At 46.0% G+C, this 16581-nt stretch overlaps 1 protein-coding gene across 1 annotated transcript; it reads left to right on the top strand.

The window, feature by feature from the left end:
- Positions 1-10384: 10384 nt before the first annotated feature.
- On the top strand, positions 10385-14284 carry LOC135372161 (uncharacterized protein K02A2.6-like). Its single transcript, XM_064605849.1, has one exon. The coding sequence runs from the start codon at positions 10385-10387 to the stop codon at positions 14282-14284; it is 3900 nt and encodes a 1299-aa protein (XP_064461919.1).
- The last annotated feature ends 2297 nt before the right edge of the window (positions 14285-16581 follow it).

Here is a 16581-nt window from a genome sequence, read left to right as displayed (position 1 = left end):
CGTTCGCGAGGAAGCCTGACATCCTATAGCTGTATCATAAATTGTCTTCAGGTATTAATAAGCCCCCTCCCCCCCCCCCCCAAAGAAAGAAAAAAGAAAAGAAAACGGAAAAGGGAGAGAGCGAGAAAGAAGAAACGAAACCGGCAGTCTATACAAACGGTGTGTTCAGCCACTCGGAGTTTCGGAATATACAGATCGGTTTTATAGTTCAGCGTCATGCGTGTGCGTGCATGGTTGTCCTACTTCCCTCATCTTACATGCGTATCCGTAGGTTCTCTGCACTGCCGAGCCTTCAGCCTTCAGCATTTTTTTCGTCTAGACGACACCATCTACGCCACCGTGACATATCCACGCCAACATTCACTCAACTTATAGATCTATCGTGCCTCAAAACACCTTGTTTCTACAATCAAACTGAATGTTGGTTCGTTAGGGACACTTTAGCCCGCCAATTTCAGTCAAATCTTTTATTTGTGTATGTCTCAAATTTTGCCACCATGTCATTTTTTTAGTTTCCTTTTTTTGTGTGTGCGCTATTTCATAAATACGATTGTACATTCGGTCTACTCGAACGAGCCTCGAATTCTTCTGGGAGTCAGTATGGAAACACATGAGGATATACAGGTTGTCCTTTGTTAGGTGCCACAGTTGTTATTAAAAATTTATGAGAGCCCCGGACGTGCCTCTCGGATATCTTTCCTAGCCGGTCTCATCAGTGTTCGATGGCTAACTAGACTGGTATACTTAATTAGCTTCACTAATTTTCAAAGATAAGAGATTGACCGAATGACAGCATCGAATCCCTTGGAGTCATTGTACATTCGCTATGACCGACACATTGGTGTCTATAATTATGAACCTATCCTCGATAAACTTGGTTTGACAACCCTAGCACATCGTAGGACCTCAGATATCACATTTTCCTGTGCAAAGTAGTACATGTCGTCTTAAGCTGTCGTTGGTCCATTTTCTGCTGTTGATTTTAGTTCTTTCTTGTGTTTTCATCCTTCCTTCATCATCTTCACATAATGTTCCACGTGCAGTGGGATAGGGTACGCACCTCCGCGGTGAAACACCCCATCTCATCATCGTCATTATTGTTGTCTTTGTTGTGCCGTTCACTCCGACCACACCTTTATTTTATGCATAATGTAAAAAACCCCGAGACTAGGGAACACGAAGGGACAGACACAAACACGAAGTCTTGTTTGAGTTTTGAGTTGAAGTTGTTTTGAGTTGAAGTTTGAGACTTCGTGTTTGTGTCTGTCCCTTCGTGTTCCCTAGTCTCGGAGTTTTTTACATTATGCATCATCTTCACCAGCTCGCTTGCTTCCTAGTCATTTTTTCATTACCTTTATTTTATGTTTTGTTTGATTGCTCACAGTTTAGCAGATACCAACAGACTTCGTAACAGCCATAATGTACACACGTTTGCTCAACGATGTTAGTTCTCTTAACAGCTGTCAAGTTTTTAGCTTTTTATATCCTATACCATTACCTCGTGAAGTAACACACAAATCTTTGCTCCTGGTATTGTTATTTCTTGTTTGTCTTCTTTATCCGTTGTGGTCTCTTCTGCGGCGAGCCATTTCCCGAACCTGTGGTTACGCGTGGCCTTGAACGTAGGCTTCGCCGCTACGCGTCCGTGCGGCGATTGAAGGCTCCGTTACATGTTCAAAATTTGGAACCCGAATGGAACCTTGAAGATGCCACTATTCATGCCCAAAAAAATGCTCAAAAGTTTCGTCTTGGCAGAGGCAACATCCCATTAGAGAACGAATGCAAAGCGCTGCCAGCAGAATATGTAGCACGCGCTTTTCGTTCCAAAATACACAGGCTCTATGGGTGCCGTTTTAGGTGAAGCCTGCTTTACGTTTTGTCCCTAATTCTTGGGCATGAGATAAACAGAAATTACCCCCACCAAGGGTTGTACCTCCTTAATACACACAATGGCCAGTCTCCCTTTATTCTTGTTAATTCACACTTTCATTATGGGGCAAGTATTCCTTCAGTGGAACTGTCGAGGTCTTCACACTAACATAGATGATATACATGACCTGTTTGAAAAATACAGTGCCGTCTGCTTCTGCTTACAAGAAACATACTTACACGAAGAAAATTATAATCCTTTCCATAGACATAATATTTTTAGGAAGGACCGTACAACTGGGGCTCGTGCATCTGGCGGAGTGGCTGTGGTCCTCCCGCAGAGTATAGCTGCAAGACAACTTCCGCTTGTCACAGACTTGGAGGCAGTTGCCATTCAAGTCTGCCTTGACACTGTCTTGACAGTGTGTTCATTATACTTGCCACCATCATCACTAATAGAACAAAGAGAACTTGAAAAGCTATGCGATCAACTTCCTCAGCCCTACATCATCCCAGGCGACTTTAACGCTCACAATCCCTTGTGGGGCAGCTCAAAACTAGATAGACGGGGGAAAATGTTGGAGAGGGTTCTTCTCTCAAGGCCATTATGTCTCCTAAATTCAGGGTTACCAACATACGTAAATTCTTCAACGCAAAGTTTCTTTTCTTTAGACATTTCGCTCTGCAGTCCTGCACTTTTTTCACGTCTGGAGTGGACAGTTGAACAAAACCCTCGTGGTAGTGACCACTTTCCTATCATTATAAAATTTCGTGGTCCAACAAATTCTTTAAGGTCACGACCTCCACGATGGAAACTTTCTGAGGCAGATTGGAACTTGTTTCAGAAAGAAGCCAACCTCGTATCATTATCTTTTGAGGATACCAGCATGAAGAAGCGAATAATGTTATAACAAATGCAATAATAAATGCCGCTTTGAAATCTGTGCCACAGACATCTGGCCGTCTCCCCAAGCGTCCCAAACCTTGGTGGACAAACGATTGTGGGAAAACACGCAAAGAACAGAACAGAGCTTGGGGTATCTTTCGCAGATACCCCACTCCAGAGAACCTCCTTGCATTTAAAAGAGCATGGGCGAAAGCCAAATGGACGAGAAAGCAGGCCAAGAGCTCTTCGTGGTGCAGTTTTGTCTCTTCCTTGACACACAACACTCCATCAAAGGTGGTTTGGGATAGACTTCGGAAAATTAAAAGAGATTATACAGGCTTTTCTATCCCCTTACTTCAGGTAAATGGGGCCCCATGTCAGAACTTGGGCAAGCAGGCTGACCTCCTCGGTCAGCATTTTCATAACATATCGAGTTCTTCTCATTACAGCAAGGATTTCCTCTCTACAAAGCAACAAGCTGAAAAACAAGCCATTCCAGTCACAGGTGGTGAGAACCTTCTATATAACAAGCCCTTTACCATGGTAGAGCTCCTGAGAGCACTGTCTTCAGTAAAATCAGTGCCCCGGGGCCAGACCGCATTGCATATTCTATGCTCACTCACCTGTCAAGTGAATCTAAAGAATGTTTGCTTAAGTTTTTTTAATAATGTCTGGGAAAAGGGCCAAATGCCATCAACATGGAAGGTAGCAACGGTCATCCCGACCGACCCATAACCAACCTATTGCACTGACAAGCTGTCTGGGAAAAACTTTCGAGAGGATAGTTAACAACCGACTGATGCACTATCTTGAGATTAATAACTGTCTTAATAATAACCAGTGTGGTTTTCGAAATGCACGGTCGACAGCAGACCACCTCATCCGGTTGGAATCCACTATTCGAGAGGCCTTTGTTAGAGGAAATCACTGTGCGTCTGTTTTCCTTGACTTAGAAAAGGCCTATGATACTGCTTGGCGGTATGGTATCGTCCGAGACCTTTACTCATTATGAGTACGGGGCCGACTTCTCAGTTGCATAACCAACTTTTTACAAGGTAGGACCTTCAGAGTTCAACTGGGAACAACGCTGTCGCGACCTTTTATTCAAGAAAACGGAGTTCCACAAGGTTCAGTACTAAGCGTAACACTTTTTATAGTTAAAATGAACTCAGTAGCAAGCGTTATTCCCCCTTCTATTTGATACTCTTTGTATGTGGACGTTGTACAGATTTCTTGTTCGTCCAGAAATTTGAGTACTTGTGAGAGGCAGCTGCAACTCGCAATTAACAAACTGCTGAAATGGGCCAATCAAAATGGTTTTAAATTCTCTTCAGAAAAAACTGTTTGTGTCCTGTTTTCCAGGAGAAGGGGACTGTACCCAGACCCCACACTGACTATTGAAGGTCACGCTCTTGCTGTACATGAGGAACACAAATTCCTTGGCGTCATCTTTGATAAAAAAAACTCACTTTCGTGCCGCACGTCAAGATCTTGAAAGCAAAACGCTTGAAATCTTTAAATATTCTTAAAACCATTTCACACCGTTCCTGGGGTGCAGACAGAGAGACTCTTCGCCGCATATACAGTTCTGTTGTTCGTTCTAAACTAGATTATGGATGTGTTGCATATGGATCAGCACGCTTATCAGTCCTGAAAGCTCTCGACCCAGTGCGCCACCTTGGCTTGCGGCTGGTGCTTGGGGCTTTTAGAACCACACCGGTTCAAAGCTTATATGTTGAGTCAAACGAGTGGTCCTTGGAAAGGCGACGCTTTTACCTTGCAGTGTCTTATGGGCTGAGAGTAAGGAGCTATCCACAGCATCCTGCACACTCCACTGTAACCAGCACTTGTTTCCAACGGCTCTTTATTAATAAGCCAAATGCTGTGGCTCCATTTAGTATTCGTGTCCAGCGGGATGTAGAACGTTACAATTTTACGAGCTATAATCTACCGCCCTTGTTGTGCAGTAAGCTGGTATCTCCTTGGTATCCACCTGTACAACATGATACAACTCTTCTGAAATTTGACAAACAGAAATGCCCAGCCTTGCAAATACAACAAGAACTTGAAGCCCTCAAGCAAACCTTTGGCGACCATGTGGAAATATACACTGATGCTTCGAAAACAAATACAGGAGTATCAAGTGCCATGGTATCTGGCGTATGCACTAAGCCACACCGTTTAAGCAATATTTTGTCAGTTTTTAGTGCTGAGGTTTATGGCATCATTGTTGCGCTCAACCATATCTTGCAAACGCACACATCATCATTAGTTATATACACAGACTCTCTTAGTGCAGTTCATGCCATATGTGGTCTCCACATGCACAAAAACCTGCTGGTAAGACGAGCACAGTATCTTGCGAGTCTTATACAAGGAAAGGGCCACAGTTTACGCATTTGTTGGGTGCCCAGCCATGTAGGCATAAAGGGAAATGAGAGCGCGGATCGTGCTGCCGCTGCTGCTCAGAATACCGACATTACGGCATTTGAGATTCCTCTCAGTGATCTCCTGAGAGACCTCAGACATGTTATCAACAAAGAATGGCAAAGCTCTTGGGACATGCAAACTCTGAACAAATTGCACACTATCAAACCACGGATAAGACAGTGTGCACAACACTTCGAAAACCGATTAAATGAAGTTCTGTTCAGCCGTCTGAGAGCTGGACACACCTTCTTAACACACGGGTATCTTCTCCGAGGCGAGCAGATACCACAGTGCGAGCATTGCGGGACAGCCTTGTCCGTTGTGCATATACTCATAGTTTGCACTCATCACGAACACCATCGTCAACAACCCTTCTCACTGTTTTACAAGTATAGGATTCCTCTTCACCCAGCGCTTTTGCTGGGGGACGAACCTCTCATCAGTTTTAACCATGTGTACAACTTTTTTAGAGATATAGGTTACCTAAACGACCTGTGAACATGCAAATATTTTCACTACTTTTTACCTTTCCTATTTTGACTTTAAATGAAATCGATTATTTTTAACTAGCTTTGATTCATACCATTGTCGTGGCGCTCTAGGGCCAAAGTTGCCTTTGCGCCATTAAAATCCTAATCATCATCATCATCAGTAAGGCAGCGCTAGAGGTTATCAGCTCACACGGATCCCAGACGATCAACGACCTCCATGCAATGACTATGTCGTCATACAACTTCCTTCTCGCCTCTGGTCATACCGTCTGGCTCCAGTGGGTTCCCAGCCACATAGGCCTCCTTGGGAATACCCGTGCCGACGCTGCTGCAAGGCGCGCGCATAGCTGTGACAGCCCCATCGCAAACCTACCGCTCACAGTATCAGCTTGCCTCCTTCAAATTCGTCGATGGTCTGCCTCTGAAACCCGCCATTTCATTGCAGACGCTATTCGATGCAACACCTTTCTTCGAGCCATCGACCCCGCGATGCAACTTTACCCCACCGAACACCTTACCAGGGCCGAGGAAACCCTCCTTCATCGCCTCCGCCTCAACGTCGCCTACACTCCGTTGCTTCTGCATAAGATGGGCAGACGCGGCAACGCAAACTGCGATGCCTCCGGCGCCATCGCTGATGTAGCCTACCTTCTGCTAACGTGCTCGACGTTCTCGGCGGCCCGTGCCGCCCTCGCCCGACGCCTCCAAGCCTTGGGCCACCACCCCCTCTCGCTCGCTGCACTACTCGGGCCTGTCCTGCGCCCTGGGCAACGGGATGTTACCAAGGCACTCTTCGAGTACCTCAAGGCCACTGAAATGATGACCACCCTCTGAAGCACAGGCGCAGCACATCGTTGCCATCGCGGCTTCTCCTGCACTTTGTTTTTTTTTAAGGAGTAGCAATCCGGCACTTGCCTGGCTGACATCTCCTTTTGTGTGAATAAACATATACCCCCTCCCCCCCGACAAACTCTCCTTGCCTACATAACAAATTTTTATCATAGTGCAGACGGTACCTGAATTCAGTCATACGCGGTACATGACGGCTCACACGTGCGTAATTCGGGGACGGGTTTTTCTTTTGTGTGTTTGTGTGTGGGTGTGGACACGCTTCCCTGTCGACGACAGACAGTGCTGTGCGTAGCGGCGCTACTAGCAGCGCAGCTCTTTTCGCTACTTTTTTCAGTAACGGAGGAGCGGTCGCGCTAAATTTCTAACCAATAGCGGAAAAATAATTCCCGCTAAAAATTTTGGTAACGTGTCCGATGCTGCTACAGCTACTTTCCCGCTACTTTAGTGGGCAAGACAAAAGAAATAACTCGTATTCCACGCCATTTCACTTCGACAAGGCGGTATCCGTGTCTGAAGTCTCACAATCCGGCATGATCAAAGTGAAATTTTCTAATTTCTGTACGCTCTTATTCCGCTTAGAATAAAGTTTTCAGAGCTGGTATCGACATTTTTCGTGCTTATTGTTCCTGCATAAAACAATATTTGATTGCCTAAGCGTTGTGTGGGCTCTACTCATCATGGTTAAATGTTCGTCATAAAAAGAATATCTTACGAGGCAGCTTGGCAGTAGAGCCGCTACATATTTCTTTCCGGCAGCGGTACCGCGCTACGTTTCGGAATGAGTAACGGCGTTTCAGAAGAGTAGCGAATAGCGGTACTACGCGACCTAAGCGTAGCGGGCATAACGCTGCCGACCGAAGCTGCAGAACGCAGACAAGCTGGTGCATAACCCGGTTCCTTCCGTTCGATTAGAAAACAATGAAGCAAAAAAAAAGAAAAAAGAGAAGATAAAGGAATAAGACGAAGAAGCGTGTGTTTGGGAGACGGAGGAGAGTTAGCTCGTAGTCTTTTCTGTGTTCACATTCATTGCCTAGCAGTAACAATTCCTTTGTAGGAGCCTGCTTGTTGCCCCTAACAGCTTTGTCTAGCACGCAGGATGTCAGTGACACTTGCAGTAACCGAAGATGATTCAGCATGCGCAGCGAGGTGCGCAATTGCTATGATTCAAACCTATTGCGATAATTACGTTCATTACGATAATTATGTTGATAATACCCATTACAGTTTTATATTCCCTTGAGACCTGGGCTGCTTGCGTACCGAAGATAGTGCTGCATGAAATGCTACAGTCGTTCATTGTACCGCTAGATTTCGTCCAGAGGCACACTACACGTACGTATTGCTCACTATAGGCGCAAAAATAGGGTTCTACGATTTTTAGTTCCGTCCACAACAACGATTATGAGCCGAGCCAATATGTTAGGACGAGCACACGTTGCGAGAATGCGAGAAAGACAAACAAGGAAGCACACAAGAGACACGTTTCGAATAACAGCCAAATGCGTTTCCCCACGATTTTCTTAATTTTCTTTTACAATTAGACATGTGGTACAACAACCGAAGAAATGTGAACGAGCGCGGTTTCCCGTTATTTGTCTCGGTCATCAGTCCTCTGGCCGTGTGCCATGCTGGCCGGATTGCAGCAGGACAATGGCCGGAAATCTCGTGCAAGGTGGTCTATTTCCTGCTCTCGCATAACGTATTCCAAGTGTTACAAGACTTTTGTGGGAGAAGCTAATCTATTTTGCTAATAAGCATGATAACTTTTCATGAGAGCACAGGACGTTGGAGAACGTAAAGAAAGAAGACAAGAACATAGGGTGAGGATAAAGGAATGTACGGGTCAAATTTCAGATATGCTAGTACGGGCATTGTGATATTGCTATGAACATGCCCACGCTGAGTCAATGCGACGTGGAGAGGCGAACCTTCGACGCCAATATGCTGGCGATGAAGTCCGCAGCACAGCAGGACGTAAACAACGTGACGTAACAAACAGAAGTGACGTAAGCGCCACCTTCCGCAGAATACAGGAGCTGATCACACGGTAGTTCCATGCTCCGCTACGATGTGGCCAGCGGAAATCTTCTACACCCAGGCAGCACCCCAAGATTGGACCGATATTGGACCAATATAGATTGACTTTGGGTTATAGATTTGATTCCAGACTTTGGGATTGTAACCAAGCAGATCTGGGGACTTATACAAAAATGTCGAATGAGAAACATGAGCATGAAGAGCACCTGAGCATAAAAAAACTGAGAGTTACTGTCAGCTTATTACATATTACATTACATTATTACATTACATATTACATATTCTTCTGTGGCATTTCATTGTTCTTCTCCTTCTGTAGCATTGGCTTGCAATGATGGTCTTCATGATTCATCTCCGGCGCTAGTGGAAGGGAAGTCGTCAGTAGGAAGGTTGACAGCACCTTAACTAAAATTCAAAATGAGGAAATGCGCGAATTGCTCCTACACCTGAACAACATCAAGGTCAATCATAGTCAACCCACACTATTTGCTAAACACTGCGTGCAAGAAAATTGCCCAGCTGTGTGCCATCGCGTACATTCTGTGCCGCTCCCTATGTAGAAAGACCAGAAGCATGTAACAGAGAAAAAGAACTTGTACTATGTAAGACTGAGCATTTGACTCAAAATAAATGCCAGTACAATGAAAACCCACGGGCATGAGATACTGCGAAAAGCTGCAATGCGACAGACCCAAAGCATTCAGCACAATGCAGAAACTTGTACAATTAAAGGGTCTCTGACCAGAAGCTGGAGAGACTTTTCCGCAGTGGCTCCAGATAGGATACACAAAAGCAACTTCACATACGAAAATGCATGCCTCAACACCTCGTAGTTTTCGTAAACTCGAATTTTGAACATCGCGGTTCACGCCGACGTTGGCACACCTAGCGTCAAACTAAGAAAACGTACGCATATATAGAAAACACATCTGGTCATCCCACTGGGATGACGTCAATCGCCCATGCAATCATGCAGAATGCCGTCACATGATCGAGCACTACAACAACAACTTTCAGCAAGAACCAACATTTTTTACGCCGATATACTGTTGTCACAATGTCTGAAAATAAAAAGTATGTATATACTTCGAAATCTGCGACCCTGTTTTATAACTGCGATAATCCAATTAGCGACCTACGTGGAAAGAAGAACTAGCTACGAGGCTACGAGCTACGACCTACAACGACTTTCGGGATCCAGCGCGCTGTTTCACAGTGTAGTGTGTGTATTTCCAAGTTTTCTTTATTTATATCTTTTGGAACAACGACCAATTTATCGAGGTACACAGACTTCATTTGACATGCCTCGGTTGTGTCGTCAAAGCGAGATTTCTCGGCGGGCATTCAGTTCGGTACGATACAGCGCTTTCAACCGCAGCGGCAGGTATGGTTGGCAGTGGATTTTGCAAATCGTATTTGAAAAATGCAGAGTATGAGACGGACCCCTCAGTTTGAGTACAAAGAACCTCCGCCTACAGCAGTCTGCAGTGCTTTGCTTGAATCTATCTTCCAAGACTGTTACATCTGAACGTGACGAGGTTAGTGTCTTCTGTATAACTTATACAGTGATTACTCTCCTTGTGAGAATTACGTTGTGGCATGCAGATGTTAGGAGACCATTTACGCAACAAAGAAAAATAAGGATTAAAGAAAACTGAAGTTTACGCATGTCAGCAGAGTAATAGTGTGATAACGACGACGACGATGCCGGCAGTATTTAAGCCGTGGATGACGACAATAAAGTTGCCTTTTGGATTCAAGTCGCTGGCCGTGTATGACACGTTTCACATGGTGGCAGCGCCTTTCGAACATACACGTCATGGAGAACGCATCAGGTTCATCGCGGGTTGAAGAACCGAGCTCCACTCCTACGTCCACCGCGCCGGTGGCTCCTGTCATGACGAGTCTACTTCCACCGCCCAAGCCGTTGGATATTTCCGGTGACATGTGGCAAGCATGGAAGACTTGGAGAGCAGAGTATGATCTCTTCGCCGTTGCAACCCACCTCACCCAACAACCTAGCAAGGTACAGGCAGCAACATTTTTGGTATGCATCGGTGACGTAGGGCGGCGGATCTTTGATACGTTCGTATTCGAAAATGAGGCCGACAAGCAGAACGTTGAGGTCGTTCGAACGAAGTTTGAGGCCTACATGAAGCCAACAGTCAACCTGACCTACCATGAATTTGTCTTTGGAAAACGGGACCAGAAGGAAGGCGAGAGGTTCGACGACTGGCTCACAGAACTCAGGACGCTGGCTCGGAACTGTGAGTTCGGCGACTTCGAACAAAGGATGCTGAAAAGCCGTATAATACTGGGAGTCAAAGACCAACAACTACAAAGAAAACTCATAAGCGATAATCCAAGCTTCACGAAGGTCCTCGAGTGCTGTCGAACCCAGGAGATGTCAAAAGAGCGCTTTATGGAAATACGCAAAGAGAAGGTGCCTGACGGGGCAGAAGTAAACGGTTTAGCAACTTGCACATCCTGCGGGAATTGTGGCTACAAGGAGCATCGCTCAGGGAACTGCCCAGCACTCGGAAAACAATGCAGCAAGTGCGGACTTCGAAACCACTTCGCCAAGGTCTGCCGCGGACCGCCACGGAGGACCCGGAAGCCACAGAAGAGGAATCCCAGGAAAGGGAAGAAGCTGAACGAGGTTCGCGTAGAGACATCTCAGAGTGAGAGCGACGAAGACTACCTGCTCTGTCACGTGTCGGTTGGCAGTGTCCAAGCAGATGACCGTTGGACGACGGAGATAAGCATCGAGCAGGACAAGTTACGCTGCAAGATGGACACGGGAGCAAATTGCTCAGTGATCCCTTTGAGGCTGGTGAAGATGATCACGACGAAGCACGTCATGAAGAGCCGTGCAGCACTGAAGACTTTCTTCGGGTTCAGTAAGCGAGCTGTTGGAAAGGTTGTCCTTGAAGTGTCGACACCGCGCAAAAGGGTTCTCGAAGATTTCTTCGTTGTGGATGAAGACGTACAGACAACGCTTAGTGGAAGCCTTTGCGAAAGGCTTGGTCTTCTCAACCGAGTCGGATCCCTCGGCGCACAGACACAGAATAACGCTGCTCAGTTTGACCCGGCCAAAATGTTTGAAGATGTCTTTATTGGTCTGGGGAAACTCAGGGGAGTCAGGTATCGGATGAAGTTGCGACCCGGATCACAAGGCATAGTACGGCCGGCAAGAAAGGTTCCGCTAGCACTCAGGGATAAAGTGAAAGCTGAACTCCAAAGGATGGAGGCTGATGGAGTCATTGAGAGGGTCAACGAGCCCACCGACTGGTCCAGCTACATGGTGGTCGTCTCCAAACCAGGAAAGCTGAGGATCTGTATGGATCCGGTCGACCTTAACAAAGCCCTACGGCGGGAGCACTATCCCATGAAAACTCTGGAGGAGGTGGCATCCAAGCTGGCGGGAGCAAAAATTTTCTCCACGCTGGACGCATCGTCGGGATTCTGGCAGATCCCTCTCGATGAGGACAGCTCGAGAATATGCACCATGAGCACACCATATGGGCGGTACCGTTTCACACGAATGCCTTTCGGGATTTGTACCGCGCCTGAAGTCTTCCAGAAGGCCATGAATGATGTACTGGAAGGCCTCCCGCATGTTCAAGTCGTGATGGATGATATCCTGGTGTGGGGTACCGACAAGGAAGACCACGACCAAAACTTGCAACGTCTGCTCCAAAGATGCAGAGAAGTCAACCTGAAGTTAAATCTGAAGAAATGTCAGTTTTCAAGAACTGAAGTTAAATACCTCGGACACATACTCACGACGGAAGGGTTGAAAGTCGACCCAAACCGGGTTGAAGACATCAGGGCCATCGCACCGCCAAAGAACGTACATGAGCTCCGAACGTTTTTAGGAATGATTACCTACGTTTCAAGCTTCATTCCGAGACTTTCTCACCACACATCAGAGCTCCGAGAGCTCCTTAAAAAAGGCAATGCATGGGTATGGACTGAAGTGCACCAAACTGCCTTCGAGCATTTAAAGGAAGCTCTCACCAAGACGCCAGTTCTGGCTTACTACCAGCCTGGAAAGCAAATCACTCTATCTGTAGACGCCAGCCAGTACGGCATGGGGGCCGTTGTGATGCAAGAAGGAAAACCCCTAGCCTATTCATCAAGATCCTTCACAGGGGCACAAGAAAAATATGCACAAATCGAAAAAGAAATGCTTGCGATTGTACATGGCTGCAAGAAATTTCACCACTACATATTCGGACAACACACAGTCGTGGTAGAAACTGATCATAAGCCGCTGCAGGCCATCTTCGCAAAATCTCTGCATGAGTGTCCTCAACGCCTACAGCGCATGAGACTTTGTTTGCAAGCCTACTCATTGGACGTAAGGTACAGACCTGGCAAAGAACAGCTTCTGCCAGACGGCCTGTCAAGATTTCCAACAACAGAAGTCATGGACGAAACGGACGAGATGCTTCAAGTAAACACCCTACAGGAACTTCCCATTGCAGAAAGGAGACTGCAACTCATAAGGGAAGCTACAAAAACAGATGAACAGCTGCAGCTTCTTTCCAAGTACGCAGACTCTGGTTGGCCTGTACATCGAGGGCAGGTTCCCAGCCTGGCAGTGGAATTTTGGCCTCACAGAGAAGATATCCACATGGAAGATGGCATTGTTCTGCGCTCGGACAGGGTCGTCATTCCGTTTTCGATGAGGAAGTCTGTTCTCAAGCACCTGCACGCCGCGCACGTCGGTAAGGAAAAGATGAAAAGAAGAGCAAGATGCACCGTGTTTTGGCCAACGTTGAACGATGCCATCGACAAGGTCTGCGACAACTGCGCCGAGTGTCAAGCAAACAAGCCGAGGAACAAGAAAATGCCAATGTTGTCTCATGAGATCCCGAGGTTGCCATGGGAGCGTGTTGGGCTGGACCTGTTCGCACACGGCCACAAGATGTACATAGTCATGGTTGATTTTTATTCATTCTACTTCGAGGTTCAGGAACTACAAACTAGAAACGCCCGCCAAATCAACAACTTCTGCATGAAAGTATTCGCCACCCATGGGCTGCCGGTAACTTTGGTGAGCGACAATGGTCCTCCGTTCAGCAGCTATGAGTTCAAGCAGTTCTTGGAACACCTCCAGATTCGTCATATTACAGCTAGCCCCTACCATCCGAGAAGTAACGGCATGGCGGAGCGTGCCGTGCAAGAGGCCAAGAAGCTTCTTCGTAGGACATCGACGGCTGAGGAGTTTTATTACGCACTCTTGGAGTGGCGTAACAGTCCACGCGACAGTGTCTTGAAGTCTCCGGCACAACGGCTGATGAGTCGCCAAACCCGAACCTTGGTACCCTGCGCTACGGAGCACTACAAGCCTGTTGTGGTTCCACCGGACACCGTGAGAGAAAGACTCAGCGAGATACGTCAACAGCAAAAGAAATTCTACGACCGAGGAACACGGCCGCTCCCTGAAGTGGAAAAGGGGTCAAGAGTGACCATCTACGACACGAATAAGAAAACGTGGTCTCCAGCCATCGTCGTAGGACATGCAACCAGCCCAAGATCATATGACATTTCCACCCAAGATGGAGTTACCAGGACGAGGACCAGGGAGCATCTCAGAATGCAAGCACCCATGGATCATGTGGAGGCGGAAGACTCATCGGCTGGAGAAGTGCCAGCACCCCCACGCAGAAGCACAAGGGCGAAGAAACAACCGAAACGCTACCCGGACTGATTTCTATTAGTGTCATTTTATACGTTTATTCTCACTTGGTTTCTTGTTTGAAGAAAGGGGGATGTCAGCAGAGTAATAGTGTGATAACGACGACGACGATGCCGGCAGTATTTAAGCCGTGGATGACGACAATAAAGTTGCCTTTTGGATTCAAGTCGCTGGCCGTGTATGACACGTTTCACAACGCACTAAAACAAAAGATGATTGATTGATTATTTACAGTACAGATACACTGTACAATTTCGGGTGTTGTTCAGAATGCTGCCATGCCAATGCAGTAAGCAACATCCACAGTACGTAAAATGAAGCCGTGTATTCCGCATCTAGGTGTAACATTTTAATTGTCACAGCAGCGTGTACCACTGCAGTTCATGACTTGCTTGGACAAGATGTGGAACCAAATGTTGGAAATACAAGGCAGGGATCAGGTACAACTTTTCTTCTATTTGTTTTCCTTATAATATGCAGCATACTGCACATAGTAAAAAAGGGCTCTGGATTCTAAACCAGCGCGGTTGAAATCCTTAGTTTACCCCAAGCTGTACTATTGTTGTCTGGGGAAACACCACAGAGGGCAACTACGATAAAATTGCAGTGCACAAAAAAAAAGAACAAAGAAAGCCTAGTGTACGACAACCATGTCTACAGGTGCAATTTGCTGGACCCTCGTTGCAAAGAGGCCCACCAGGGGTGCCACTACAATCCATCAATCCATGCAGCCCCTCAGCTTCTTCAAGACATGCAAAATGAAGTAGACAAAGTGTTCACTTGCAAATCAGACATTTATACAAAGTTGCTTTGCAAATTCAGGATGTTTTAGTGCCATCACAAACACTTGCCATTACGGTATGAAATCCATCACTGTACCACCTTACAAGGTTCCACTGCTACGGACCAACTATGGAAATCAGCAGAAACCGTTCCTTTTCCGAACAAATTTTTTCAGCTGATTGGAAATGGCCTTCCTGTGTCCAGTTCCAAAACAGAGATACACAGACTTGTTAAAGTCTTATTAGAGAGAGGCCACTCTGTTATGTATTTGTGTGTGTGTGTGTGAAAATGTGCACAGCTCGGTGCAATTGTGATTTATCATCATCGTGTTGTCGTTCTCATAAAAATAACTGCACATCAACGTCGGAAGGGCCACTGGGACTGATGGCGGAGTTTTTGAGGTTTGCTAACGAAGAATTGAAATACACTAGACCAGATGTAATTGTAATCATTGCAATGGGCGTTTCATTTGCAATGGGCAATTCATTCATTCATTGCATTGCAATGGGGAATGCATTCATCAATGGGGAATGCATTCAATTGGGAATGCATTCCTAAAGCAGTCAGATCAAATTATCATATATCGCACGATTCATTACAGATTTGTTGAAATTACACATATCTGAGATGGAAAGTACATAATATCTTATCGCATGATATGTTCCATTACCACGGCAACGAGATTATTTTCTTCAACCAGTTCCTGCAACGATGTCGAATGAGCAGAAGTTCAATATTGTTGTACAAGGTCTGATGTATCACCACTTATTGAAACTCAACGAACATATCAACTGCGGTGGACCACCGGACGATTTTCATCTAATACTGTCTTGTACGCCATTCAAGAACATTCACACAAAGAAAGGAAACATTAATAAAAGATTGTGCAAGTTCGTCGCAACAAAGCATAGGTGGGGAGTAACGCGTTACAAAGTAGTGCGTTACCGGTAACGCGTTACATTCGAGTAGTGAAATATGGTAACGCATTACATTTGGGAGAAAAGTAATGAGTAATGTAACGTCATTACATCTTTAATAACTAACGCGTAACGGCGTTATGCGTTACTGCGTGCTCTGGAACACTGCTTCATCGTCTAAACTTGAAAGCTTGAGAGGACTGCATGTGCCTGCAGAATCCGGGATTTTTTTTTTCGAAACTATTTTTTCTGTTCATCTTCAAAATTACAAGAAGGTCACATCGACACCCACGAAGAACGCAAAAGAAGGGTTATTGACCTACCCTGGTTGAGATGTCACCTTTGTTTACCACCTATCTTTTTCACTCACTCTGGTGTTTTTCTGACGAATGGGGCAAAAGAGGCAGAAAAATAGCCTCTACCCTCTGAACAAGTAACAAAGTACCAAGGGATTGTCTGTTTGGATTTGTACTGTGTGAGATAAAAGGTCACCGTCTCTATCAACCTTGACAAGGAGCACTCACTGGTCATTAGGCGTCCTCTTTGCCCAACGGGCGAAGCTAACACATGAAAATTTGAATATCAACTACTTCTGCGTTGCAATAAATC

This window comes from Ornithodoros turicata, unplaced genomic scaffold (assembly GCF_037126465.1).
Source record: "Ornithodoros turicata isolate Travis unplaced genomic scaffold, ASM3712646v1 Chromosome13, whole genome shotgun sequence".
Lineage (NCBI taxonomy): Eukaryota > Metazoa > Arthropoda > Arachnida > Ixodida > Argasidae > Ornithodoros > Ornithodoros turicata.
Note: the sequence above shows the minus strand (reverse complement) of the source record. Positions and strands in the feature narration are given on the sequence as shown.

Coding starts and splice junctions, on each gene's coding strand:
- LOC135372161 (XM_064605849.1), top strand. CDS start 10,385: ATGGAGAACGCATCAGGTTCATCGCGGGTTGAAGAACCGAGCTCCACT.